Source organism: Cebidichthys violaceus, unplaced genomic scaffold (assembly GCF_023349555.1).
Source record: "Cebidichthys violaceus isolate CVI_PGR_0920_01 unplaced genomic scaffold, fCebVio1.0.p SCAF_78, whole genome shotgun sequence".
Taxonomy (NCBI): Eukaryota; Metazoa; Chordata; class Actinopteri; order Perciformes; family Stichaeidae; genus Cebidichthys; species Cebidichthys violaceus.
The window spans coordinates 51,671-77,944 of NW_027176962.1; the positions used below are offsets into that span (position 1 = coordinate 51,671).

Sequence of the window (26,274 nt, forward strand, 5' to 3'; positions counted from 1 at the left end):
GTTAAATGTAGCATTCTGATGCAAGATGGCTGCCATTCCTCATCTCGCTGAGTTAACTAAACACTTGCGCAAAATGTTCCCCAGCACATGTTGAGAGAGATTTGATCCTGCAGTCTTACCCGGTCCTCCTTTCCTTCACATATGGAACTGAAGAGCTTCTAAATTAATGCAAAAGCAGGAGAGACGGAAAAACTGTTCGATCAAGAAATCTCTGCGATGGTTTGATACTGACGACATATTTATTTGAATGAAGTTTAGGGCTTTTGTTGACTTGCAAGTTTTACAGCAGGGCCACTTTAGGGTTTTTCTGGTTCAATAGTAAACATCCTCGTATGAGGTAACACCAACCTCCACAACACAGACTCACACACTTTGAAATCTACAACAACCGTAAGCTTCACAGCATGCAATGGCTTTGAATGTTGTGAGGAGCTTGAACTACCTACAAGTTAATCATTTAAATCACACAGAATCCTTCTTTAATTTCACTCTCAAACCATGTGTAAACCTACTGATGTTGTTATTTAGTGAACAGTGAATCGCGAACAGCCTGGTGAGACGACACCTTGGTTCTGTACAGTGACGAAATCTGGAAACACACGGTTACCTTCCAGCACTGAAGCAACAGAACAAATCATCACAGACAAGTACACAGAAAACGACTTTCATCACTTGCATGAGGAGACATAGACATGGCCTTAAGAGGCACAGAATAAATAGGATATTATATGAAGTCGGGGGACTTGTCTGCCTTGAGAGCGCTTCACTCGAACAGCATGTCTTCATCCGTCTCCTCCGTCAGCATGTTGGTGGGCTCTGCGATGGGACCCAGTTTAGCCAGGCGGGCGGCGATCTCTAATTCTGTCCTTTCCCTGAGCTGCTTCTTCTTCTCTTGGATTTTCTTCAACCTGTCGGAGGAGAAACGATTTCCAGTGTTATAAACAAGAATAGAAGGTTAGACAGAATAAGTTGTTTAAATTAAAAAAGGTAAAAAAAAAAAAAGGTTTTCACCTGTAGAACTCCTCTCGTTCTCTCTCATCCAGTTCTGTGATGATGTAGGTGAGGGTGCGATCGATCCGGGGAATGATCACTGCAGAGTGGGATGAAGATGAGCTTTAACTGAACGGTCCTTAATTCTTTCATAAAACAGGCAACAGCTGCATGGTAAGTGTGAATTTACCGTGCTCAATAGCGTTCACACGGCGGTTGGTAATCTTTATGGCTTCATCCAGAGTGACAAAAGATGTCTGCAGACAGAAAGTGGGAAACGTGTCGGAAGATCTCAATCACACTAACTTTTTTAATACTTATACAGAATTTTGACCAGTATTTCTAACAATTCATTTTAAGTGATGAATCAAATGTTCAAAAAATAGTAAGTATTATAAACAAAATCTGCTTTACCATTTATTTATTTTTAATTTTTAAAAAGGTCCATAAATTGCAGGTCCCTTTAAACAGTATAATAATGTGGCACTCTGAAAGAGTAACATACTCTATCAGTATCAGATCACTATTATTGATGCATTTCATTTTTGTTGGTTGAGGTAAAGGTCATTTTCATAACTTTATGCTCTTTGGTAGTTTAATCTTTAGTCCACCATTGTCCATTTCACCTGAGAAGTAATAAAACTAAGCCGAATTAACCTCGGTATATTTGTAACGGCGCCCCCTACCTGTAAGGAGGCCAGCTCTACCAGCAGCTCAACAGCTCTGGCATAGTTCCTCTTCAACCTGGAGAGCTGCTCTCCTCCTCTGGCCAGACCAGTCAGCTCGTAACCTGAAAGACACCGGGAGGGTGAGGACGCTCTCACTTACTCGTCACAAAAACTAATTGTATCCAAACATGACTTACTGTCGCCGCCTTCTTGGTAGTGTTCAAAAACTGGAAGGGTGACACCTAAAAGAAAGAAAAACATGTAACTTGTATGTAAAATGAAGCACATTAAAAACTTGTTTTACCAACAGTCAAAATGAAAAAGAGGAGGTGTTTAGACCAACCTGCCACGTTGTCTTTCTTGGCACGGACTTTCACTTGGGCTTTGTTGACATTCTGGATTACAGTTGTGCTGTGGACAGAAATACAGATGTGAGTTACAGATGCAGCTTAACTTAATGCCACATCAAATGATCGTCCTGCGATATTTACGTGAAGTCTCCGGCTGTAAATTTGGCTTCAGCCAAAGAGAAGGCCGCCTCTCTCATCACCTCTCCCATCTTAGTCTTAGTCTGGGGGAAAGAGATAAGAAGTCCTCAGTCAGAGAAACTTAAGGGTACTTAAAGAAACGGATGCAAGGAGAACAAAGTCACTTATCAATCACTTTCAACCTACTTCGATGATTTTGCGGAGGATCTGGCGGAAGCGCATGGAGAGGGCATCGGATTTCTTTTTGAGCAGGTTGCGGCCGGTCTGCGCCCCTTTGAGCCGAGCCTTCATGATGGTCTGAGCCCTGCAAGCCAAAACAAAACGCAAACATTTTGAATGCTGGATTTGAATCTCCCCGAATACACTGCAAGTGTACAGGATTCAAATACTATACAGGGGTTATGTACATGATTTGACAGGCATGGGTAAAGAAAACACTGCCTCTCATTTTAGCTGTTTGACTATTTCTTGGTGTTTTATTTTATAACCCACTAACATCCAGGATCCCTAGTCTACATCAGTGGTCCTGATTAACCCCCTCAGACAAAACAGGACACTCTGCTGATCAGCAGATTACACAATGTTACATTAAAAACATGTAGTGTCTGCGGGGCAGTAGAATCAGACACCATGTCAGACTGACAGCTCACACTGGGATGATGTCAGAAACATCACATGACAAACACTCTTCCTCTTTTAAAAACAGTAACCTGGCGCGAGTGAGATTCATTTAATTGTGCAGAAGATATGCATAGTTCATCTAAGAGACTGTGACGCAACAAATCAACAAAACAGAATAATAATATCTGGCTATGAGGGTACAGTGGGTTAGCAACTAGCTAGCAAACAAGCTGCTTACATTCTGGAGGGGAAAACGTCGATCCGTTCTTTTCCAGACATCTTCTCGTCTTTTGGTCGATGATGGCGGACTTCTGTTAACTGACCTTTGCGAAAATAAACACTAAAACGTTAGCTTGTATTCTATTTCATTAAACTACACACATAACCCGTTGTTTTTAGTGCAGGATTAGAAGCCTTGGTCGAGGCGATAGTCGTGATCTTGTCCTACCGCTCTCTCTCTCTCTCTCTCTCTCTCTCTCTTTCTCTCTTTCCGTGGTGATCAGCTGGCCTCGGATCATATGACTGAACCGAGCGCGTTCTGCACATGCGCGCGTCGATAAGCCCTGCCGATCTTTTCCGGGTCGACAAATTAGCAACACCCATGAATGTGAGCTAACGGGCCCGAATCGTTCATCTAAAAACCCCCCGAAGGAAAAATAATCGGACATTTAAACACGTACAGTACAGAGCATTCACGTGTATCGTTGTGTAACCATATGACACAGGTGAGGTTTTCTTTTGTTAAGATGAGTTTTACCGGGGTGTCGCGAGCACACTGAGCTGCTAGCTAGCTAACGGCTAGCCTCGACAGCAGTACATGTGCCGCATGTGAGTTGTGAACCGGGTTATTAGCTGTGAAGCTAACGGGTATTAAAGTAGCTGTCTGTAGCCTGAATTCTCGTGTTCTGGTATTTAACTCCATGGTTGTTACTAGTTACAGTCGCTGTTAATTTGCTGCGGTCATTTTAAGCGGGGTTCTCTCTTTATTTGAGTTCATGTTGGCTAACTAAAGGGCTTCTCGTTGGTCTGCATTGCATCATCCCATTCATAGATAATAAATGTGTAATAGAAGTGCCCGTTCATGCTGCTGCCACTTCATTTAACACCGCTTCATCTCCCTGTAGTTATGTTGGGATCATTTCCCAGTCTTAATTCAGTTACAGTAGTGGAAAAAACCACCCATAAACCAAAATTAATATTTTGACATTTAAATGGCTTTGACTATTCAGTACATATTCGAGAGGTGTTTGTATTATTTTGTCTACGTTGCCCAAGTTATGTCATTGAGAGTAACATAGACTAAATGTTTACACCTCCCAGCATAGAGCGATCAAGTTAAAGCATCCCTAAAATGACCATGAATATGAATCAACGCCTCTCTTAAACAATTTACCACAGAATATGTACTTTATAACCCTCATGGAGTGTTTTGTTTAGAGTGCATTAATGAACGTTAGACACTATTTAATCTAACCTTGATCTGCATTGATGATGTAGCAGTGGATTCAAGACCTTTGACATCCAGTTAATGACTTCAGGATCTTTTTTTATTCAACGTTTTGCATCCATGTCAGTGTTAATGATGTGTCGGTGTTTGTGCATTATTTGCTTTCTATGGCCTTTTCAACCTTGTTATGACCCCCTTTTGAATGCCTACCCCATCACAGGTAATGGCACTCATCGTTAAATGTATTTATAGTTGTGCTCAGCAATTCAGCATTGCTCCTCTTATGTAGTTGGGTCCAACATCATGTCAAAGCCGAAGCAGCAGAGGAGAAACTCCCTCCAATAAACCACTGTTGCTACAGGCTGAATTACATGTTTCAGGATATCTCAAATTGGTGGCGTATCGCATTTTAGGAGGATTTGCGGTCACACATGTTTCACCCACCCCTCGTCTCTCCTTTTTTTTGTTTCCATTCTCTCAGCGATGCCGGGGCTCAGCTGTCGATTTTACCAGCACCGGTTCCCAGAGGTGGAGGACGTTGTGATGGTGAACGTGAGGTCCATCGCCGAGATGGGCGCCTACGTCAGCCTCTTGGAATACAACAACATCGAGGGCATGATCCTCCTGAGCGAGCTGTCGCGTCGACGTATCCGCTCCATCAACAAGCTCATCCGCATAGGCCGCAATGAGTGCGTGGTCGTCATCCGAGTAGACAAAGAGAAGGGTGAGTGCGGGGAGGGCGTTCGCCACAGGAGGTGAAGCTCGTTGGTGGTGTGTTTAGTGTTGGATACAGGCAGGTAAATTGACCTAATGTACCAACCACAGCCTTAACTTTAATCCATATACTGACAAGAGAAACTGGAAAAAAAGAGATGCCAACTGTTCTTTACCTTGGACCACTAGAGTAGTACTTCTGTTGTTTAGTTCCTTGATACAGTGACACTTGTATACTAAAAGTATAAATAGAGTATGGTGGGCTTGGTACAACATCTTCTAGGTCTCCAAGTAATGACATAATCAATCATTATCAGTTCATAATCAATAATCCATACATGCATTTATTTTTCAACTTAACCGAAGAATCATTCATCCTAAATGAAATCTTTTCGTGTCTCTTTCGTTGACGCGTGACTCAATTTGTATAGATTTAAGCATATATCTGTTTGAGTGCAAAGGGTGGGGGGGAGGGTATACACTTACTCTACTTTAAATAGTTATCAGTTACTTTACCCAATCCAGATGAACCACCTCTCTCATTGGCATGAATTAGATCCAGCAAACGGCACTTCTTTAAAAAGAAAATATGTCACTGTTAAAGCTGGTGTTAAAGCCTGTTACTCCTGCTATTTCCGTCGACAACAACAGTGGTAAAGAACGCCAGGTGCAAATGCCAGGAGTTGAGTTTTCATTAATACAGAATGATGATTAGTATGTTAACTGCGTGTCAAATAAATCGGAGCACATAAGGCCCAATTGCCTCCCAAATTACCATATGGCCAGTTCCTGACCAGCAATGTAGCATTTAATTTTTTTTAAAGCGGAATCAGACGATCTGGAGCTACGTTACATCACTTCCAGCAAAACTTCACAGAGAACAATGAGGGCAAAACAACATCACCGATCTGTTTTTAACCCAATATTCTCTCGTCTAGCTCAGCTAAAAACACCAGAACACCATATTCGTCGGCACGTCGTTCACTACCGAGCCGGTTTGTAACCGGTACTGACAACGTTTCCTCTGCTACCCGTCGTGTTTGTGTGGAGAGGCTAAGCCCTGCTCCCGGTGTGTATATTTTCATGTATTGCGCATATTTCTATTATTCTGTGTGGAATAAATACAAGCTGTGAAAACAAATCTCCTTCCGGGACAATAAAGATGCGTGAGACTGAGACCAGCAGGCTACTTGTGAAGCCTAAACCATAACGTTTTAGTGAAAGATCAGTAATGGATGGACTCTATTCTGATGTTTGTGCTGATCGGTGATCAGATTGTATATCAACGTTTGAAGGGATAATGGACGGTCGTTTTTTTTCCTACTCCAATGTTAAGGCGTTTGTAACTAACTTATCGTCGGAACTGAAAATATTCTCTAATATGCGCCTTGCTTCACGTCCGCCTGCTGAGCCCCGTTAATCAGCACAAGTGGATTTTAAATCCTTAAATACAAACCAGTTTGCGTCTCTTTTCCATGGATCTGATACCTCGCTTCTCCTTTCTCCGTGTGCCTGCTCAACAAAACGTTGCTCTGCGCTCCATAAATGTAGTCACCGTTATGGATAGGGCTGTATAAATGTCTTTTATGATGCTTTTAAATTGCTGCGAGACCGCTCCGTTACTCCCTCTTTCTTTTTTTTTGTATGCGTCTGCTTGACGGAGACAGTTTTTGTGACAGTAGTGAGTAGTAGCGGTTTTGAAAGGTCTTCTGTTGGCGATCTTAAGTTACAATGATGCATTTCTTCTCTGCTTTGTCTTCAGGATACATTGATTTATCAAAAAGAAGAGTTTCACCAGAGGAGGCCATCAAGTGTGAAGATAAATTCACCAAATCCAAAACTGTAAGTCAAATTTAGCCCCAGGGTTGTACCTTTTTTTTCTTTTTTATTAATAATTGAGACGATTGCCAACATTTGTGTTCAGCATTGTCAAAAAGTGAATTGTACATACATGACAACGTTTCATACATTTCTGGATTGTTAAAAACGACTCTATAAGGTTGTTCTTTTCGTTGCTCTCTTGTGAACTCTCTGATGTGGTTGTTGTGTCTGCAGGTGTACAGCATCCTGCGACACGTTGCAGAGGTGCTGGAATACAGTAAGGACGAGCAGCTAGAGAGCCTGTACCAGCGCACCGCCTGGGTGTTCGATGAGAAGTACAAGAGGCCAGGATACGGAGCTTATGATGTCTTCAAACAGGCTGTATCGTACGTGGTTGCTCCAAGCACGTTGGTGTGAGGCTGCTAGTCTTAAAAAAAATGGCTTGCCTGCATGCAAGCCATACTTAATTTGACGAGGTCAAATCAAATTGTGTTCATCTTCCCCGCTCTAGAGATCCGGCCATCCTGGACGGGCTGGAGTTAACGGAGGAGGAGAGGAATGTGCTCATTGATAACATCAACAGGCGACTCACTCCACAGGCTGTCAAAATCAGAGCAGGTAACGATATGAGAGTTTCACTGTACAATAACCGTTAAACTGTTATTATTATTATTATTATTAGTTATTATTTTCATCATCAATTACAATAACCTTTTGAAAGGGACGAGCTCAGCATTATTATAATAATAATATAGGTGTCTTAATTTAATTTAATTTTCGTGTCGCGCTTGGTGTGAACACGGCTTCATATACTGATTTCAAAAATTGTGATTAACTGTTATATAACTAAAGCATGGCTGTTTACTTGTTAGCAGTACTGTAGCATGTTACATTAACTTCTAAGTGAAAAAAATAACATCAGCTGTGAGCTTTTTAAAAAACGTATGGTTATTAACAATTTACATATACTGAAGGTGCACAAAAGCCCAGATAGAGTCCTCCTGTCTGTACTTTAAACTGTCACACACACACACACACACGTACGTCACTTTTTTTTATACTGTAGATAAGCAAACATACACAGTATGATAGCAGTCCGTTTTTGTACCGTTGTGTACTGTGATACCGATATGCCGTTACAGCCACACGGGTAGCGATATGCTCTCATATACTGAAGTTTATTCCGGCTGTATCGTGATTCTCGGTTCCACTTAGAAAATGAAGTAACATGGTGAAGAAGTGACCTAGAACCACACCGTGTGTTCACCTATCACTATCTCCCACCCGCAGACATTGAAGTGGCGTGTTACGGCTATGAGGGCATCGATGCCGTGAAGGAAGCTCTGAAGGCCGGGCTTGGCTGCTCCACAGAGGCCATGCCCATCAAGGTATTATCGCCGCTTCAACCACGCTATTCGTATACTGATGCTGAATGGTGAAACGAATGCCACGTGGTGCAGCGTTAATTAGACTAACGCGGTCGTCGTCGTCGTCGTCTTCTTCCTTGGCAGATCAACCTGATCGCTCCCCCTCGCTACGTGATGACAACGACCACTCTGGAGCGCACAGAGGGCCTGTCTGTCCTCAACCAGGCCATGGCTGCTATCAAGGAGAAGATCGAGGAGAAGAGAGGCGTCTTTAACATCCAGATGGAGGTGACTGTCTTCACTTTCTTCGTGCCAAAGCCGTCCCATGTCCTTTTGTGTGTTTCTTTTGTTCTATTCAGTTTAACGTTTTCTAAATTGTTAATAAAGTTTGTAGTTAGGCTAGGCTGTCCAGTGAGCAATGGTTGTCCTGTACTCAAGTAACGTACTTAGGTACACATTTGAGGTATTTGTGTTTTACTTGGGTATTCATTTTATGCTACTTTATACTTCTACTCCACTACATCTCAGAGGCAAATATATTACTAGTTACTTCACAGATAACAGTTTTTCATATCTCTCTTGTCCAGTGAAAAACACGTCTTTAAATTTAGTGATTTTGTATTTTTAAGAAGATTTCTGAATATAAAATGAATGTCTTTCTCAAAATATTAAGAACTTTATTCTTATGTTATTTCCTTTTACTTTTTAATTTTTTGCTTTTTCTCATAAATTATAGCTTTATTGCTTTTCTTCAAAATGTTACTTTACCTCTCAATCTCAGATTAAATTTTTTCCCTGCATCAAGAGTGGCCAAACACTACCACAAAAATTCGACATGTTACTACTTTTTATTGTTATTTTTCAGCCCAAGGTGGTGACGGACACGGATGAGACGGAGCTCGCCCGGCAGCTGGAGAGGCTAGAGCGAGAGAACGCAGAGGTGGACGGAGATGATGACGCAGAGGAGATGGAGGCCAAAGCGGAGGACTAGAGTCGATCGTGGCATGAAGGCTGTTGGTGAAAGAAACTTCAAAGGAGAAATGTGGACAGACCTGGCCACAGTCACAACAGATTAACTTTCACATTGCAAACGTTAACTGGCGTTAATAGTTCATTGGCAAACGTCCCGGTTTGTTCTCTAGCAAGATTTATTTCGGAAGATGGTAACACAAAAAGCTGTCTTCCTATACAGATATTGAAGGAAAGTTAAATTACAAATTAAACAACAATAGAGTTTCTTTTTTTTCTTTTTTTTAATGACATCGATTTGAATACATAACTCTAAAATAACAAAAGCTGTTTCTGAGCAGTGGCCTTTACTTAGCTCTTGCTTAAGAGCCCAGTGTCTTCAGTATCCGTGGCTCTTCATCTCTGGCTGGTCACTGGATGTGATTGAATAAAAGGCTCGTCAGTATCAACACCGGTTATGTGCTTTTTTTCTTCCAGTGAGAGGGTATTTACTGGCAAGACATGTTCTTGTTTAGCTCACAAAGCATCAATAAAGTTCTGGAAGTTTTGATCTTAATGTGTCTTTGTCAGCTGCTGTGAGAAGATTGAATGAAATGGCACCCAACCTTACTTTTAATTTAAGGATTGTGTTCCTTTTGTAATTATCATGCATTTCAGACCAAAACAATAAGGTACTCCAACTACAGAACTACAGAGGTCGGAGAAAAAAAATCATAGTATAGTATGTCAAAATAAGTTATTATAAATAGCTTGTTGAAAAAAGTACAAATAAAATAGTATAGTATGTCGAACAAAGTCATAGTATATATAGCGTGTTGAAAAAAGTACAAATAAAATTATAGTATGTCGAAGAAAATCATTCAAGAAATAATCGTAAATCAAAAAAGTCAACAGTATGTCAAAAAAACGTATTGATGAAGTCATAGTATAGCATGTCGAAAACAGTCATAGTATAGCATGTCGAAAACAGTCATAGTATAGCATGTCGAAAAATGGAAAAAACAGTCATAGTATAGCATGTCGAAAAATGGAAAAAACAGTCATAGTATAGCATGTCGAAAAATGGAAAAAAACAGTCATAGTATAGCATGTCGAAAAATGGAAAAAACAGTCATAGTATAGCATGTCGAAAAATGGAAAAAAACAGTCATAGTATAGCATGTCGAAAAGTGAAAAAAACAGTCATAGTATAGCATGTCGAAAAATAGAAAAAACAGTCATAGTATAGCATGTTGAAAAATGAAAAAAACAGTCATAGTCGAAAACTGAAAAAACAGTAATAGTATAGCATGTTGAAAAATGAAAAAAACAGTCATAGTATAGCATATCAAAAAATGTAAAAAACAGTCATAGTATAGCATGTCGAAAAATGGAAAAAACTGTCATAGTATAGCATGTCGAAAAATGAAAAAACAGTCATAGTATAGCATGTTGAAAAATGAAAGAAAACAGTCATTATCTGTATGATGTAAAAAATCATTATCTATACACCACAGCAATTTTGGGGTTAAGTGTCTTGCTCAAGGATACATTGACATGAAACTAACAGAGTAGGAGCCAGGGATCGAACCGACAACCCTTTGATTGAAAGGCGGCTCTGCTCTCCACTTACCCACAGTTACCAGTTGAGAACCACTGGCATAGTATGTCTAAAAAAAGTCATAGTATAGCATGTCGAAAAAAATATTTAAAAAAGTCATAGTATAGCATGTTGAAAAATTTTAAAAACAGTCATAGTATAGCATGTCGAAAAGTGAAAAAAACTGTCATAGTATAGCATGTCGAAAAATGGAAAAAAACAGTCATAGTATAGCATGTCGAAAAATGGAAAAAAACAGTCATAGTATAGCATGTCGAAAAATGGAAAAAAACAGTCATAGTATAGCATGTCGAAAAATGGAAAAAAACAGTCATAGTATAGCATGTTGAAAAATGAAAAAAAAAAAGTCATAGTATAGCATGTCGAAAGAAGGAAAAAAAACAGTCATAGTATAGCATGTCGAAAAATGAAAAAACAGTCATAGTATAGCATGTCAAAAAATGGAAAAAACAGTCATAGTATAGCATGTCGAAAAATGGAAAAAAACAGTCATAGTATAGCATGTCGAAAAATGGAAAAAAACAGTCATAGTATAGCATGTCAAAAAATGAAAAAAACAGTCATAGTATAGCATGTCAAAAAATGAAAAAAACAGTCATAGTATAGCATGTCAAAAAATGGAAAAAACAGTCATAGTATAGCATGTCGAAAAATGAAAAAACAATCATAGTATAGAATGTCGAAAAATGAAAAAACAGTCATAGTATAGAATGTCGAAAAATGAAAAAACAGTCATAGTATAGTATGTCGAAAAATGAAAAAACAGTCATAGTATAGCATGTCAAAAAATGGAAAAAACAGTCATAGTATAGCATGTCAAAAAATGAAAGAAAACAGTCATTATCTGTATGATGTAAAAAATCATTATTTATACACTTCAGCAATTTTGGGGTTAAGTGTTTTTCTCAAGGATACATTGACATGAAACTAACAGAGTAGGAGCCAGGGATCGAACCGACAACCCTTTGATTGAAAGGCAGCTCTGCTCTCCACTTACCCACAGTTACCGGTGGGAAATACGGGCATAGTATGTCTAAAAAAAGTCATACTATAGCATGTCAAAAAAAATATTAAAAACAGTCATAGTATAGCATGTCGAAAAATGAAAAAAACAGTCATAGTATAGCATGTCGAAAAATGAAGAAAACAGTCATGGTATAGCATGTCGAAAAATGAAAAAAAAGTCATAGTATAGCATGTCGAAAAATGAAAAAACAGTCATAGTATAGCATGTCGAAAAATGGAAAAAACAGTCATAGTATAGCATGTCGAAAAATGAAAAAAAGTCAAAGTATATCATGTCGAAAAATGAAAAAAACAGTCATAGTATAGCATGTCGAAAAATGGAAAAAACAGTCATAGTATAGCGTGTCGAAAAATGAAAAAAAGTCAAAGTATATCATGTCTAAAAATGGAAAAAACAGTCATAGTATAGCATGTCGAACGATGGAAAAAAACAGTCATAGTATAGCATGTCGAAAAGTGAAAAAAACAGTCATAGTATAGCATGTCGAAAAATGAAAAAAACAGTCATAGTATAGCATGTCGAAAAACGAAAGAAACAGTCATAGTATAGCATGTCGAAAAATGAAAAAAACAGTCATAGTATAGCATGTCGAAAAATGAAAAAAACAGTCATAGTATAGCATGTCGAAAAATGAAAAAAACAGTCATAGTATAGCATGTCGAAAAATGAAAAAACAGTCATAGTATAGCATGTCGAAAAATGGAAAAAACAGTCATAGTATAGCATGTCGAAAAATGAAAGAAACAGTCATAGTCTAGTATGTCGAACGATGGAAAAAACAGTCATAGTATAGCATGTCGAAAAATGGAAAAAACAGTCATAGTATAGCATGTCAAAAAATGAAAGAAAACAGTCATTATCTGTATGATGTAAAAAATCATTATCTATACACTTCAGCAATTTTGGGGTTAAGTGTCTTTCTCAAGGATACATTGACATGAAACTAACAGAGTAGGAGCCAGGGATCAAACCGACAACCCTTTGATTGAAAGGCAGCTCTGCTCTCCACTTACCCACAGTTACCGGTGGGAAATACTGGCATAGTATGTCTAAAAAAAGTCATAGTATAGCATGTCAAAAAAAATATTAAAAACAGTCATAGTATAGCATGTCGAAAACAATATTAAAAACAGTCATAGTATAGCATGTCGAAAAATGTTATAAAACAGTCATAGTACAGCATTTCGAAAAATGGAAAAAACAGTCATAGTATAGCATGTCGAAAAATGAAAAAAACAGTCATAGTATAGCATGTCGAAAAATGAAAAAACAGTCATAGTATAGCATGTCGAAAAATGAAAAAACAGTCATAGTATAGCATGTCGAAAAATGAAAAAACAGTCATAGTATAGCATGTCGAAAAATGGAAAAAACAGTCATAGTATAGCATGTCGAAAAATGGAAAAAAACTGTCATAGTATAGCATGTCGAAAAATGAAAGAAACAGTCATAGTATAGCATGTCGAAAAATGAAAAAAAGTCAAAGTATATCATGTCTAAAAATGGAAAAAACAGTCATAGTATAGCATGTCGAAAAATGAAAAAAACAGTCATAGTATAGCATGTCGAAAAATGAAAAAAACAGTCATAGTATAGCATGTCAAAAAATGAAAAAACAGTCATAGTATAGCATGTCGAAAAATGGAAAAAACAGTCATAGTATAGTATGTCGAAAAATGGAAAAAAACAGTGATAGTATAGCATGTCGAAAAATGAAAGAAACAGTCATAGTATAGCATGTCGAAAAATGAAAAAAACAGTCATAGTATATCATGTCGAAAAATGAAAGAAACAGTCATAGTATAGCATGTCGAAAAATGAAAAAAAGTCATAGTATAGCATGTCGAAAGATGGAAAAAAACAGTCATAGTATAGCATGTGGTGAAATGGAAAAAACAGTCATAGTATAGCATGTCGAAAGAAGGAAAAAAACAGTCATAGTATAGCATGTCGAAAAATGGAAAAAAGTCATAGTATAGCATGTCGAAAGATGGAAAAAAACAGTCATAGTATAGCATGTCAAAAGTGAAAAAACAGTCATAGTATAGCATGTCGAAAAATGGAAAAAAACAGTCATAGTATAGCATGTGGAGAAATGGAAAAAACAGTCATAGTATAGCATGTCAAAAAATGAAAAAAACAGTCATAGTATAGCATGTCGAAAAACGAAAGAAACAGTCATAGTATAGCATGTCGAAAAATGAAAAAAACAGTCATAGTATAGCATGTCAAAAAATGAAAAAAACAGTCATAGTATAGCATGTCGAAAAATGAAAAAAACAGTCATAGTATAGCATGTCGAAAAATGGAAAAAACAGTCATAGTATAGCATGTCGAAAAATGAAAGAAACAGTCATAGTATAGTATGTCGAAAAACGAAAGAAACAGTCATAGTATAGCATGTCGAAAAATGAAAAAAACAGTCATAGTATAGCATGTCGAAAAATGAAAAAACAGTCATAGTATAGCATGTCGAAAAATGGAAAAAACAGTCATAGTATAGCATGTCGAAAAATGAAAGAAACAGTCATAGTATAGTATGTCGAAAAATGGAAAAAACAGTCATAGTATAGCATGTCGACAAGTGAAAGAAACAGTCATAGTCTAGTATGTCATAAAATGGAAAAAAACAGTCATAGTATAGCATGTCGAAAAATGAAAGAAACAGTCATAGTATAGTATGTCGAAAAATGGAAAAAACAGTCATAGTATAGCATGTCGACAAGTGAAAGAAACAGTCATAGTATAGCATGTCATAAAATGGAAAAAAACAGTCATAGTATAGCATGTCGAAAAAAGTCATATTGTATAGTATGTCAAAAAAAGTCATATTATATAGTATGTCAAAAAAAGTCATATTACATAGTATGTCGAAAAAAGTCATAGTATAGTATGTCGAAAAGTCATAGTATAGCTTGTCGAAAAAAATCATAGTGCCATAGAAAATATAAAGTCATGTTATAATATGCCTTAAAAATGCCTAGTATCATAGTATAGTATTGTATTAGAATATCATAGTCATAGTATACGATGCTATGAAATGAAAACAAAAGTAAAACATACGTCATAGTATGGCATGTCATGGAAATGTCATAAAAACATAGTTTGTCATAAAAAAAAGTTATAGTTTAGTATGCCAGAAGTATATACAGTATGACATGGAAAGTAATTTGTCATAACAGTATGGCATAGAAATGTCATAAGAAATATATAATTATAGTATAGTATGTCATGAAGAATTTTATGAAATGGAATAGTATAGTATGTAATAAAATGTCATAAGAGACATGGTATTGTATGGTATTAAAATTACATAAAAACATAGTATATTATGCCATGAAAAGATACATTATAGCATAAAAGGTCATAATATAGTATAGCAGTAGAATATAAACAAGTAATAGTATTAAAATATATTAAGTTATATGGTATAAATAATGTCCCATCATCCCACCATATGACTGCAACAAACTATAGAGCAGTGATTTGTGAAATAAACTAATGTAGGTAGCGAGACGGTTACACAAACTGTTATAAAAAATCAATTTTATTCAAATGTTCACAATACAAAAACAAATGGAGAGCATCTTCACAACTTCATATAATTTTTCCCCGTTCCCAAGTCATTTTCCAATAGTGGTTATGTATGTGTGCGCGCTTTTACAGCTGCAGGGATGTCTCCATCATATATATATATATATATATATATATATATATATATATATATATTTTCTGTGGGTCTCGTCAGTGGACGCATGTCAAATGATAATTAGGAGCTTTTTGAAGCGGTCTACTTGCCAACAAATCAATCAGGAATGTGATGAGGAAAAATTTAAGCGGATTAAATCTGAATCAATGAACTCTGCTCTGAATAGACTCAATAGAAATAAATTGGAGTTGTGTCCAAAACCCTAAATAAATTATCTTGTAAAAAAGATCACATCCTTGTTGTAGTTATGCAAAGTCTCATTTAAAAAAAAAAAAAACAACAACAACACACACACACACACACACCTTAGAGATTGATTGCTCGTAACAATCCTACAGTTGACTCTTCCCAAAAAGTGTGTTGACATGGATACAAATAAAATTATAGGACCAAGAGACCTTAACTGGCAACGCAACAATGGTCCTGGGCAACAGCCAGCAGTTTTGTCTGAGAATTATGTCATCACAGTCAAATAATTACGTACTGTATTTACACGAAAGCACACCGACACAGTCAGCACCTGCAAACAGAGAGCGGGGGGGAAATAAACCTGAACAACTGGTGCAAATGTGAGAATGAGCAGAATCTGCAGTTACGGTCGGTACTAGTAGGGACACGTCGCTTTTTTGGGGGGGGATGACATAAATTGCGCTACACTATTTTATACAATGTATGAAAAGAAAACAGTTTTATCTTCATTCAGAGGTTTTGCTTATTTCGCCAGTCCGATCTTCTTCGCTTCGGTTTCATAGATGAGCAACCTCCACATCTTCACTATGAAGACTTCAGCTTCCTCATCAAGAACCTGAAGAAGACAAGAGGAAACACATGAAGAACAAGAAGAAGGAGGGAGTTTTGTTACAGCTCTCTTTCCCGCATTCAGTCATCTCTTCACTTTCTAATAAAAGCATCAAAAATAAAAACAAGTAATACAATAGTAAATATCACGATAATGGATTTTCTCAATATCAAAATGATGTCAAAAGAAAAACACTGAAACTTGCCCGTTATGAAGCATATTTTTTGTCTGACCCACTGTCAAAAACCCTAAAATATTCAGTTAAATATCACATGACAAAGAACAGCTGCGAAACCTCATATGTAATATTTATGTAATCAAGCAAATGATTTGGATTATTGCTTAAAAAAAAATACTGAAACAATTAACTGAATATCAAAATAGTTGCCAATTAACGAACCAATTAATGGTTAAATTGACAATTAAAACAATTCATAAAATCCTACTTCTCATGTCTTGGCATTTTTATGACTTTTGAAAGATTGATTTAAGACTTAATGATTTAATGCTAATTCAGGCCTTTTTTAGATGACTGAATTCAATGCCTTGAATTCAGTCTGATTCAGATTTTTAAGGATCAGTGGAAACTGTGTGTGTGTGTGTGTGTGTGTGTGTGTGTGTGTGTGTGTGTGTGTGTGTGTGTGTGTGTGTGTGTGTGTGTGTGTGTGTGTGTGTGTGTGTGAGAGGCTTAGTCATCCGTTACATTACTCACCATAGCAACATCATCCAGGATACTCTGTGGCATACTGTGAGCCATCACCTGGGAAAGACAAAACATCAGGATCGTATCACGCTTCCTCTCAAAGTGTGAATGAAGTCACCTGCACAGACATCACATGATCCATACCTTGGAGCAGACAAAGTCCACCAACGTGGCTTCTTCCTCTCCGATGTACTCAATGATCTTCTTATTAATCCAGGGCCGAACGCGTCGCTCCATTAACGTCTAAACGGGACAAGATGAAGGCGTTAACGTCTCGTGATATTATAGAGAAGACTTAGTGTTTTAACTGAGAAAATCAAGAGGCAGAAGTCATCAAATCCCTCCAACTTCTCCTGGTCTTTATTAAACCACGTCACTGTGCTTCTCCTGGTCTTTATTAAACCACGTCACTGTGCTTCTGGTCTTTATTAAACCACGTCACTGTGCTTCTCCTGGTCTTTATTAAACCATGTCACTGTGCTTCTCCTGGTCTTTATTAAACCACGTCACTGTGCTTCTGGTCTTTATTAAACCATGTCACTGTGCTTCTCCTGGTCTTTATTTAACCACGTCACTGTGCTTCTCCTGGTCTTTATTAAACCACGTCACTGTGCTTCTCCTGGTCTTTATTAAACCACGTCACTGTGCTTCTCCTGGTCTTCATTTAACCACGTCACTGTGCTTCTCCTGGTCTTTATTAAACCACGTCACTGTGCTTCTCCTGGTCTTTATTAAACCACGTCACTGTGCTTCTCCTGGTCTTTATTAAACCACGTCACTGTGCTTCTCCTGGTCTTTATTAAACCACGTCACTGTGCTTCTCCTGGTCTTTATTAAACCACGTCACTGTGCTTCTCCTGGTCTTTATTTAACCACGTCACTGTGCTTCTCCTGGTCTTTATTTAACCACGTCACTGTGCTTCTCCTGGTCTTTATTAAACCACGTCACTGTGCTTCTCCTGGTCTTCATTTAACCACGTCACTGTGCTTCTCCTGGTCTTCATTTAACCACGTCACTGTGCTTCTGGTCTTTATTAAACCACGTCACTGTGCTTCTCCTGGTCTTTATTAAACCACGTCACTGTGCTTCTCCTGGTCTTTATTAAACCACGTCACTGTGCTTCTCCTGGTCTTTATTAAACCACGTCACTGTGCTTCTCCTGGTCTTTATTAAACCACGTCACTGTGCTTCTCCTGGTCTTTATTAAACCACGTCACTGTGCTTCTCCTGGTCTTTATTAAACCACGTCACTGTGCTTCTCCTGGAGGTTTTAAAAACACAAAAGTTCAATGAAATACTCCATATTTTCCTTCTCTCCTCACCGTGTCAACCATAGACCAGTCCAGCGGGTATAAGAACAACTCGGGCTTTGCTGTGGGGATTTTCTCTATCAGGGTCTTGATGTGTTTACGTTTCTCCTCGGTGTTGGCCCCCTTTATGCTGGAGAGCCCGGCCCCGTCCACCCCGAGGCTCTTGTCGTCGTCGTAGTCCAGGGGCACCAGCTTCCGCTTGCGAGGCTGCTCGTCGGCCTCTTCGTCGTCGAACTTGTCGAAGACGCTGTCCACGGGCAGCTTCTTCCTCTTGCCCACGTTGGGTTGACTGGGGCTTCCTGAGGCACCTGGAGAACACGAGGAGCTTCATGAACACAGTTTTCTGTGACTAACAAAATGTACTTTTCATGTGCAGCCACTTTTCCCTTATTCCGCCCCCAATCTGTCCCTTCAGTAAAAATAATTTCTTACATTATCCAGAATGAATCTCAACATCCAGTCGAAGAAAAGTATGTGTGGAATGAGAACAGAACTGTGGCGTGAGGTTGTTAAAATGATGGATAAGGATGTTTAATCACAAGCTACGGACAACAGATATGCAAGCTGTGCAATATGTACCAATTCTCTGAATCGAGAGGATTTCACAACACAATTAATTCATTTATAAACAATTGCTACATGTGTTTTCTATTTCCATTGCCTAACTCCAGCTCTCTCTGTGAGCGCTCCATGCCTGTCACACACTTCTTTTAGACTTACCCAGTTTGAGACTGAGGCCAATCTTCGGCCGGTTCTCCTCCTGCGGCAGGGCCTCGGGGGGGGAGTTCTCGTGGGGGATGATGATGCCGCAGGGCGACTCGTCCCCGGGCGTGTTGGGGGACGCGTCGCCACTGCCCGACGACACCGACGGCGCCGCTGTGATTGGCCGCATTGTGGGCTTCAAGCAGGGTTTTGTGTCTGGGTTGTCTTCATCGTTGTCATAATCGTCTTCCTCGACCTCCTCAACCTCGTCATCCGAGTGGGCGGGCCGTGGTCGAGGTTCTGGTCTTTCCGGTTCCTGTCTCCGGTCTCGGTGGTCTTTTGAACCCCTGTGGCGTTCCCGTTCCTCCTCGATCTCCGGCTCTTGGACGATAGGAGGTTGTCTCAGACGCTCCTCCTCTTCCTCCTTCATCTAGACCAATAAGGAGGCAGATAGGCAGAAGATTAACACCCAATCAGTGTTTTAGAGAAAAGAAGGTCAACATACAACGAAAGCTGGACACCCCAGATGTGCGGAGATGCAGAGAGACTCTGATGATAAAGTGACCTTCACAAAGACAACAGACAGCACGCAGACTCACTACAGATTTACAGGCAAACACACACACACACACACACACACACATCATTATTAAGGACAAGCATACCCTGCGTAGCTCTGCGTCTGGGTTTGGATGTCCCTCGTCTAACAGCCTCTGTCTGATCTCCTCCAGCTCCTCCTTCTCTCTCTTCCTGTCACGCTCGTCTGCCTCCATCTCCTTCTCTCGGTCTCTGAGACGCTTCTGCAGCGCACTGCCCCTAGGGGTCACATCCGAAATAACAGTCTTCAGAACACCAGCCATAGCTGCAGTATGCCATCTGCAACTACAAGTCAGATCCGTGTCACGCAGCATCTGCTGTGACGCTTCACGATGTTTTGACACGTTGCTCACCTGTAGTACTTGGGGTCATCTCTGTCATCGTCATAGTCTTCGAGAAACTCTTTCAACCGTTTGCCCTCTTTCACCTAAAGAAACACAGGACCACACTATTTCTCAAGGACATATTTCTTTTACTTTTATCGTCTGACTTGTTACCCGAAATCACATGAACACAAAAAACAAAAACATTGCATCACATTTTAAATGCCAACTAGCAGACATTGACACTCATGACTTCATAGAATCATGACAGCCACGACAAAGTAGTCGTAACTTAATGTTGTAACTTTATTCTGAAATGGAATTAACAGTGATTAATGGAATTTGCAAGGTTTAAAAAAGGTAAACAAAAGGCAACATTCCGGCGTAAATGACATTCAAAGTAAACTAGGACGCCTCTGTGAACATCGCTGCTCGTTCAACGCGCTCTCACCATTTCTCGTCGGCGCTCATCTTCCCTCTCGGCCTCTTTGGCGTAATCCCGTGCCTTCTTCCTCTCCCTTAGCTCCCAGTTTTTTAGACGCTGTCATCACAACAGTATCAGGTTAAGCCACAACCATGTTCAGTCACATCAAGCAAAAAAAAAAGAGTAATACGCACTTTGTTCTTTTATTGTATTTGCCCCCGTGATAAAGAAACCCTTAAAATGGTGACGCCTACATATTTCAGGGTTGTCTCATTTGGACATAACTGCATTTAATATACAATTTCAATATATTATCGTATGCATGGACATTTAGAAACGTAGGATCTAGGAGCGGTGACTTTTGACCCAGGTAACCCTTCCCTACCTCCTGATAGGCTGCTTCCTTGTCTCTGAGTTTCCTTTCCAGCTTCCTGCGTTCATACGCTTCCTCTTCGTCTTCTTGGTCTCGTTTCTTTTCGCGGTCTCGGTCTCGACTGACCTCCCTTAAAAAAAAACAACAGAAAAAACGGTTAAGAACATATAATCCTCGAAACTTGAATCGTAACCAATACACATAAGTGTTAAACTTAAAATTGGAGAAGAGGTGGGAAGATGTCAATCAAGCATGGTCTATATACAGTTCACCCACCTGGTCCTGAGAAGAGGTTAAATCAATCGGTGTGAAAACACCCGTGTGACTGTGTAGTGTATATTAGCAGCTGTGCAAAAATTATACTGAACCCATAAATTTAAGGCTCTATATTCTGTACGACTTTGGATTAATTTTGTTGTAAATTCAAACATTGGTCTGAGAACAATTGCATGAACATTACATTTTCAGCACATGGCCAAAGCTCCTATTTTGCTGCATTCTTTCAAAACCACTTCAAATGGCTCAGATTTGCACATTTTCCTTCCAGTTGCATCACAGTGCTAAGATTCTGGCTTGCCTTAAAATTGGTATTGTACAGTCGGCCGTATACAAAGGTTGGTGACTACATATTGTTTTCGTCCAGCTCTGTTGTGCTTGTTTGAATCTGTGCTTTGAGTCTTTTTCCCTTCACCTGGATCGGCTGCGTTCGGGGCTCCTGTCCCGACTTCGGTCCGGCTCCCTCTCCCGCTCCCTCTCCCAGTCTCTGTCTCTGTCTCGCTCCCGTTCTCTGGTTCTGCGGTCGCGGTCTTTGTCTTTGTCTTTGTCTCTTTCCCGCTCTCGCTCCCGTTCCTTCTCTCGCTCCTTCTCCCTTTCGCGGTCCCGCCGCTCCCTTTCCCGCTCTCGTTCTTTTTCCCGATCCCTCCGGTCCCGTTCAAACTCCAGCCGCTCCTTCTCCCGCTTGTCCTTCTCTTCTTCTAGTTTCTGCAGAGCAAAACACATACAGGTTCACCCGATGCCACACGAGATCCAGTGAGTCTTTGCTGTCAATTGTCCTACTGTGCACAAATCAAGTGGTTTCCAGGTTTTGAAAGCTTTCATACAGGAACATGCCCTATACTAAAAATCAGTGCGAAGCTTGTAAGAGAATCGGGACGGATCAAATGGAGCGCACTCTGCTGCTTCAAACTGGCAGCGTAAACTACCGTTTATCAAGAATCTAACTGGAAACCACTTCAATGGTCAAAAAGATCTGTGGAACATTCATAAACGAGAAAAAGGCGCAGCAAAAGATGATGCTTTTTCTCTCCTTAAGAGTCCTCTCAGAACAAGGGAAACAAAAACAGAAAACAGGCGTCGGTCGTTTGGTGAACTAGTTGTGACTTACAGGTGTTGAACTATGGATTCAGCCGTTCGCTGCCCCTACAAGCCTTTTAAGTTAGGCCTGGGAGGAAAGCAGGTCACACGGTATACAAGGGAAAAATGTTATGGGATTCTGTCTTGCTCAAGCATCATCATCATCAAAACTAACTTTATTTAAAAAAAAAAAAAAAAGGGTCACATGGCATTTGGTAATCAAGAAATGAACAGCAGTTATTTCTGTACAGATAAATGAATATTGTAGAAGCGGTCTTACCCCTGCAGAAGTCTTCAGCAGCTCCTCACAACTCACTTCAAACAAACACATACACGCATCCCAATTCTGCCTTTCTGGGCATTACACACAAGGCTTCGAGAGTAATTTGTACGTAAAACGAAAAGAAATCTAACGCAGAATGAGAGCATTTCATGCAAAAGAAACAAAATGCTAAGCTTGGAGAATTTCCATTACTTGTAGGGCACTAATTCAACAGTTCTACAAAGTAGGGACAGTGCAACAATAAGAATGAACTCAAATCGCTGCGTCAGTCATATACAGGCAGTCAGCTGGTCTTCTGCAAGAAACACAGAGTCGTCTAAAAGCCTCGGGTGTAATGCATCTCAAGAGAAGGAAACGTATGACACGAGAAAGAAGATGGGAGACCGTAGCAATCTATGAAGAACTTTATTAGCTCAGGTCAAGTACGATTACTTATGTGCCTCTGCTCAAGCACAAATCACGTCAGATGTTCAACTGATTTACTTACCTCTGTAGAGTGTTTACCGGGGCCGGCTTAATAAACGCCGTCTATCAGACAGAGCAGATCTTATTATTTGTTGTCTGTTGTGTTTTTAATGCGGCTGTTTTTTTAGCAGAATTTATTGTAATTCTTAACAGCAATGAATTGGAAAAGGAAAGAAGAAAAAAAAAAAACATGGTCAAATCCTCTTTGTGAAGTTCTGCACTTTTGGATTAATCTTCTGAACCTGGCTGTTCCGACTGTTCTTTTGGGTAAAATGTCAGCTTTTTTTCTTTTTTTCTTAGATAACAGAAAGCATGGACTGTTTACAGTACATCCTGTACAGTTATATCAAATATATACATGAACTCACTGATCTGTCTAAAAGAAGAAGAAGAAGAAGAAGAAGAAGAAGAAGGCAGAGAGAGTCAGACGAAGAGCAAGAGATGGGGGAGAGAAGTCACGCACACATACAGAGAGCACATACCTGGTCAGTCTTCAGATCAGTGTGCTGCTGTGGAGAGGGCGCCCCCCCACACTAGCATAATAAAAAGCTACAGCCAAAGTCACTGCAGTGGTTATTGACACGAGTCCTTGTGCTTCAACATGAACACCATTAAGACAAACCATGATTTACAGAGGACTCGCACAGGTTCACCGACTCAAGCTTTCGGGGCACCGCCGGTAATGTAACACGCGGTTGGGAGGAACTTTTCGTATTGTCAAATGTTTGGCTGAATACAGATCGTCATGAGGCCCGACCGACACACACACACACACACACACACACACACACACACACACACACACACACACACACACACAAGTGCAGATCAGTTGCCCCTATGCAAGTCCTCGAGAGGGGGACGCCCAATATAAGTATATAGTAAATAAAGGCTGATACTTACATCCTATCCTCGCAACTTTTTCCAAAGCTCTGAGATTCATCTTGCTTTAGTCACCATATGATCACTATCATAATGGTGGGGTTTAATGAATAGATTAGCTTTTAAGTAACTTTACATCGTCTCCATGCATTTTTGTGTGATGAATGAAGAATGGATCTAGAATAGTCACACCTATAGATTCACTACGCTGGTCACAGGTGTCAAATCTGCCTACTTGTGGTGTCTGAACATTTAACATGAAACATTTCATATCATATGGGGCAAATTAAGATGTTTGGCGGTAGAGATTTTAAGGAATGCCAATTTGTAGCGTAGTATGCATGTTACTGAGATCAAAAAAAAGCTTTGTAAATGCGTCGACTAAATGTGCAAGCTGTAGGAGTGAACTATGTGAGCAGCTGCTGTCCAAAACCTGTAATGTCAACTACAAGATCAAAAGGAGCCACTTTACCTTGTGGGTGTCTCGAAATTTACTAATTTCTCTGGAAATCAGGTCTCTCTTGTCGTCCTCCATATCAATAGTGTTAATGTCGTCCTGAAGGAAAGAAAAGCCAATTTAAAAAAAGATGAATTAACACGTTTACATTTTTGAAGAGTACAAGTCAGACAAACGTTGGTATACCTCTTCTTTTTTCTCCCGTTTCCTCTTCCGCCGCTGGGAGTCCTCGTCCTGTGAAGGCGCGTTGAGTTCTGCGGCATATTCCCTCATCAGTCCATCGATGGCGCCTTTAATAATCTGATCCTTCTTTTTCGTCTCCTCGTCTAGAACCTCTTCCTCATCATCTCCATCTTCAGCCTTCTTATTCTGCCGGTACAATAAAACATCCCAGTTCAGTTTCACTTTTATAAATAACCATTAAGTGGAATTCTCATAACAAGAACAGAATTATACCCCATTCGCAGTCTTTTTCTTGGCCTTCCACTCGTCCAGCTGAGCTTTAGTCTTGGCATCCACCTTCACCAACAGGTTTTTTTCTCCAATCTGCAGGTCATGAAGCAGCCGCAGCGCTCGCAATGTGGACTCTGGCTCCTTGTACTCACAAAACCCAAAGGCTGCAACAGACATTGAAATAAGACATGACAATAAATTCATCTACGGTCATGAATGGTTTGATGGAATGACGAATACAAAATATTGTTTCAATTCTGGTTGGATTGAGGTGAAATCATTTTGTGAATTTACTGATCACCCCAAACTAGCCATAGATTAAAGTATACTTCGATGTATGGGTTATGAATTACCTTGAAGCTTGCCAGAGGCTCCTTGGACTCTCTTCCAGCTCAGAACAAGTCCACATTTCTATAACATGAGCACAGAGGGAGGAAGAGTTCACAACTCAGGTAGAAGGACATTTTTAAAAGAAATGCCACAGCACATGATCCAGTTCCAGCAGGTTGCCCACACACAATTCATTATTTTTTATTTTACATACATATTTTATAACTGTGTGACCCGAGTACATATTTGTAAATCCTTTCCTGTTTCTTACCGCGAGCAGCTGTCTGATCAGCATGTCTGAAGCTTTCTCTGAAATGTTCCCCACAAACACTGTGGTAGTGGGGCCGCTGTTCTCATTGTTCTCTTTGACTCTCAGTATTTCCTTTCTGTGGATCGCAGGCTTGCTGATCACTTGCACAGAAGGCATCATTACTGACGTGGGGGTCATGATGCCGACGTGAAGCGGGATCATTTGAGTTCCTACAACAGACAAAGTAAATGAACATCAACTTCAATCTCAGAGGCTGAAGGCTGCTAGTGTACCTTCTAAAACTAGTGCGTAGATAAACACTGCAGTAGATAAGAGGCTATACATGTATGGTGACACACGTGGTTGCTTACCTGACGGGAAGCCAGCAAACTGAGGGGGCATCCCAGGAGGAGGCAACAGCGGCCGGTTCAGGTGAGGGGGGAAGGACATTCTGGGTGTGATTCGGACCAACCTGAAGCAACAGTGATGCCTATTAGCAGTCATACATAATACATGATGTGTTAAAACTCACACTTGAATGAAGTCATTCAAACAATGTAAAACCGAGATTAAATATACGGTTCAAACATAACACGCGTGTTTTCTTCTTTTCGTTGGAGAACGCCGTGGAAACCACTGCCATGATGTGTCGGTAACATTAGATGATGCAATGAACAAATTCAACATCGATTTAGGACTTTTGATATCCAACTGTAGCGCTACTTGAAGTAAGCTTTACTCAGTCGAGCAACTTAACGTTCGCTAACTTAATATCATTAAGCCCCAACGTTTGTTTATTTTGACTTTGTTTAAGCGCGACATGTTGTGTTTTCACTAAATAACTCAACCCTTATCTAAAGTTCCCAAAACAAACAACAGTTTAGCTGAAACTAGCATCAAGCACGCTACCGTACCCGGCACCACTAAGCTAAGCTAACATTAGGCAGAGCTGGTGTTGCCTAACAAGTAAAACTCACTTTAGCGGGCTCAATATGGGCTCGGAATAAAATTGAACATGTCCATATATACATACCCAAAATTAGGTGGCGTACGAAGGGACAAAAACAGCTTTCACAAGGTTATTAATTATGAAAATCTTTGTAACGTCCCGAATGTTGGATTAGCACGCTAGCTAGTCACAGGCCCTC

At 39.8% G+C, this 26,274-nt stretch overlaps 3 protein-coding genes across 3 annotated transcripts; 1 reads left to right on the plus strand and 2 right to left on the minus strand.

Moving 5' to 3' along the window:
- Positions 1-215: 215 nt before the first annotated feature.
- On the minus strand, positions 216-3,264 carry atp6v1d (ATPase H+ transporting V1 subunit D). Its single transcript, XM_068737311.1, has 9 exons — positions 3,006-3,264; positions 2,333-2,450; positions 2,150-2,229; positions 2,002-2,069; positions 1,856-1,900; positions 1,677-1,780; positions 1,181-1,247; positions 1,012-1,090; positions 216-908 (listed from the first exon to the last, which is right to left on the minus strand). Exons 1-9 carry the CDS (start codon positions 3,044-3,046, stop codon positions 764-766), a joined length of 747 nt encoding a protein of 248 aa, XP_068593412.1. The 5' UTR covers positions 3,047-3,264; the 3' UTR covers positions 216-763.
- A 62-nt stretch (positions 3,265-3,326) lies between these two features.
- On the plus strand, positions 3,327-9,641 carry eif2s1b (eukaryotic translation initiation factor 2, subunit 1 alpha b). The gene is made up of 8 exons (XM_068737352.1): positions 3,327-3,492; positions 4,696-4,938; positions 6,691-6,770; positions 6,984-7,135; positions 7,261-7,367; positions 8,040-8,137; positions 8,261-8,404; positions 8,982-9,641. The coding sequence occupies exons 2-8, from the start codon at positions 4,698-4,700 to the stop codon at positions 9,105-9,107; spliced, it is 948 nt and encodes a 315-aa protein (XP_068593453.1). The 5' UTR covers positions 3,327-3,492; positions 4,696-4,697; the 3' UTR covers positions 9,108-9,641.
- Positions 9,642-15,241: 5,600 nt separating this feature from the next.
- Positions 15,242-26,274, minus strand: rbm25b (RNA binding motif protein 25b). The gene is made up of 17 exons (XM_068737285.1): positions 26,160-26,274; positions 25,498-25,598; positions 25,148-25,356; positions 24,900-24,957; positions 24,550-24,710; positions 24,280-24,462; positions 24,109-24,192; positions 21,345-21,634; positions 20,666-20,783; positions 20,308-20,397; positions 19,887-19,960; positions 19,602-19,752; positions 18,955-19,366; positions 18,247-18,542; positions 17,068-17,166; positions 16,933-16,980; positions 15,242-16,226 (listed from the first exon to the last, which is right to left on the minus strand). The coding sequence occupies exons 2-17, from the start codon at positions 25,574-25,576 to the stop codon at positions 16,134-16,136; spliced, it is 2,445 nt and encodes an 814-aa protein (XP_068593386.1). The 5' UTR covers positions 25,577-25,598; positions 26,160-26,274; the 3' UTR covers positions 15,242-16,133.

What these genes read in the sequence shown, in the direction of transcription:
- eif2s1b (XM_068737352.1), top strand. Translation starts at nt 4,698, where the DNA reads ATGCCGGGGCTCAGCTGTCGATTTTACCAGCACCGGTTCCCAGAGGTG. An exon ending in GTCTTCAAACAGGCTGTATC is followed by an intron (nt 7,136 to 7,260) that starts GTACGTGGTTGC and finishes TCCCCGCTCTAG; the next exon opens with AGATCCGGCCATCCTGGACG. An exon ending in GGCTGTCAAAATCAGAGCAG is followed by an intron (nt 7,368 to 8,039) that starts GTAACGATATGA and finishes TCCCACCCGCAG; the next exon opens with ACATTGAAGTGGCGTGTTAC.
- rbm25b (XM_068737285.1), bottom strand. Translation starts at nt 25,576, where the DNA reads ATGTCCTTCCCCCCTCACCTGAACCGGCCGCTGTTGCCTCCTCCTGGG. An exon ending in GTTTGCTGGCTTCCCGTCAG is followed by an intron (nt 25,357 to 25,497) that starts GTAAGCAACCAC and finishes TGTCTGTTGTAG; the next exon opens with GAACTCAAATGATCCCGCTT. An exon ending in AGGAAGCAGCCTATCAGGAG is followed by an intron (nt 20,398 to 20,665) that starts GTAGGGAAGGGT and finishes TTGTGATGACAG; the next exon opens with CGTCTAAAAAACTGGGAGCT.
- atp6v1d (XM_068737311.1), bottom strand. Translation starts at nt 3,046, where the DNA reads ATGTCTGGAAAAGAACGGATCGACGTTTTCCCCTCCAGAAT. An exon ending in CTACCAAGAAGGCGGCGACA is followed by an intron (nt 1,781 to 1,855) that starts GTAAGTCATGTT and finishes GGTGTCTTTCAG; the next exon opens with GTTACGAGCTGACTGGTCTG. An exon ending in TGTGAACGCTATTGAGCACG is followed by an intron (nt 1,091 to 1,180) that starts GTAAATTCACAC and finishes CCCACTCTGCAG; the next exon opens with TGATCATTCCCCGGATCGAT.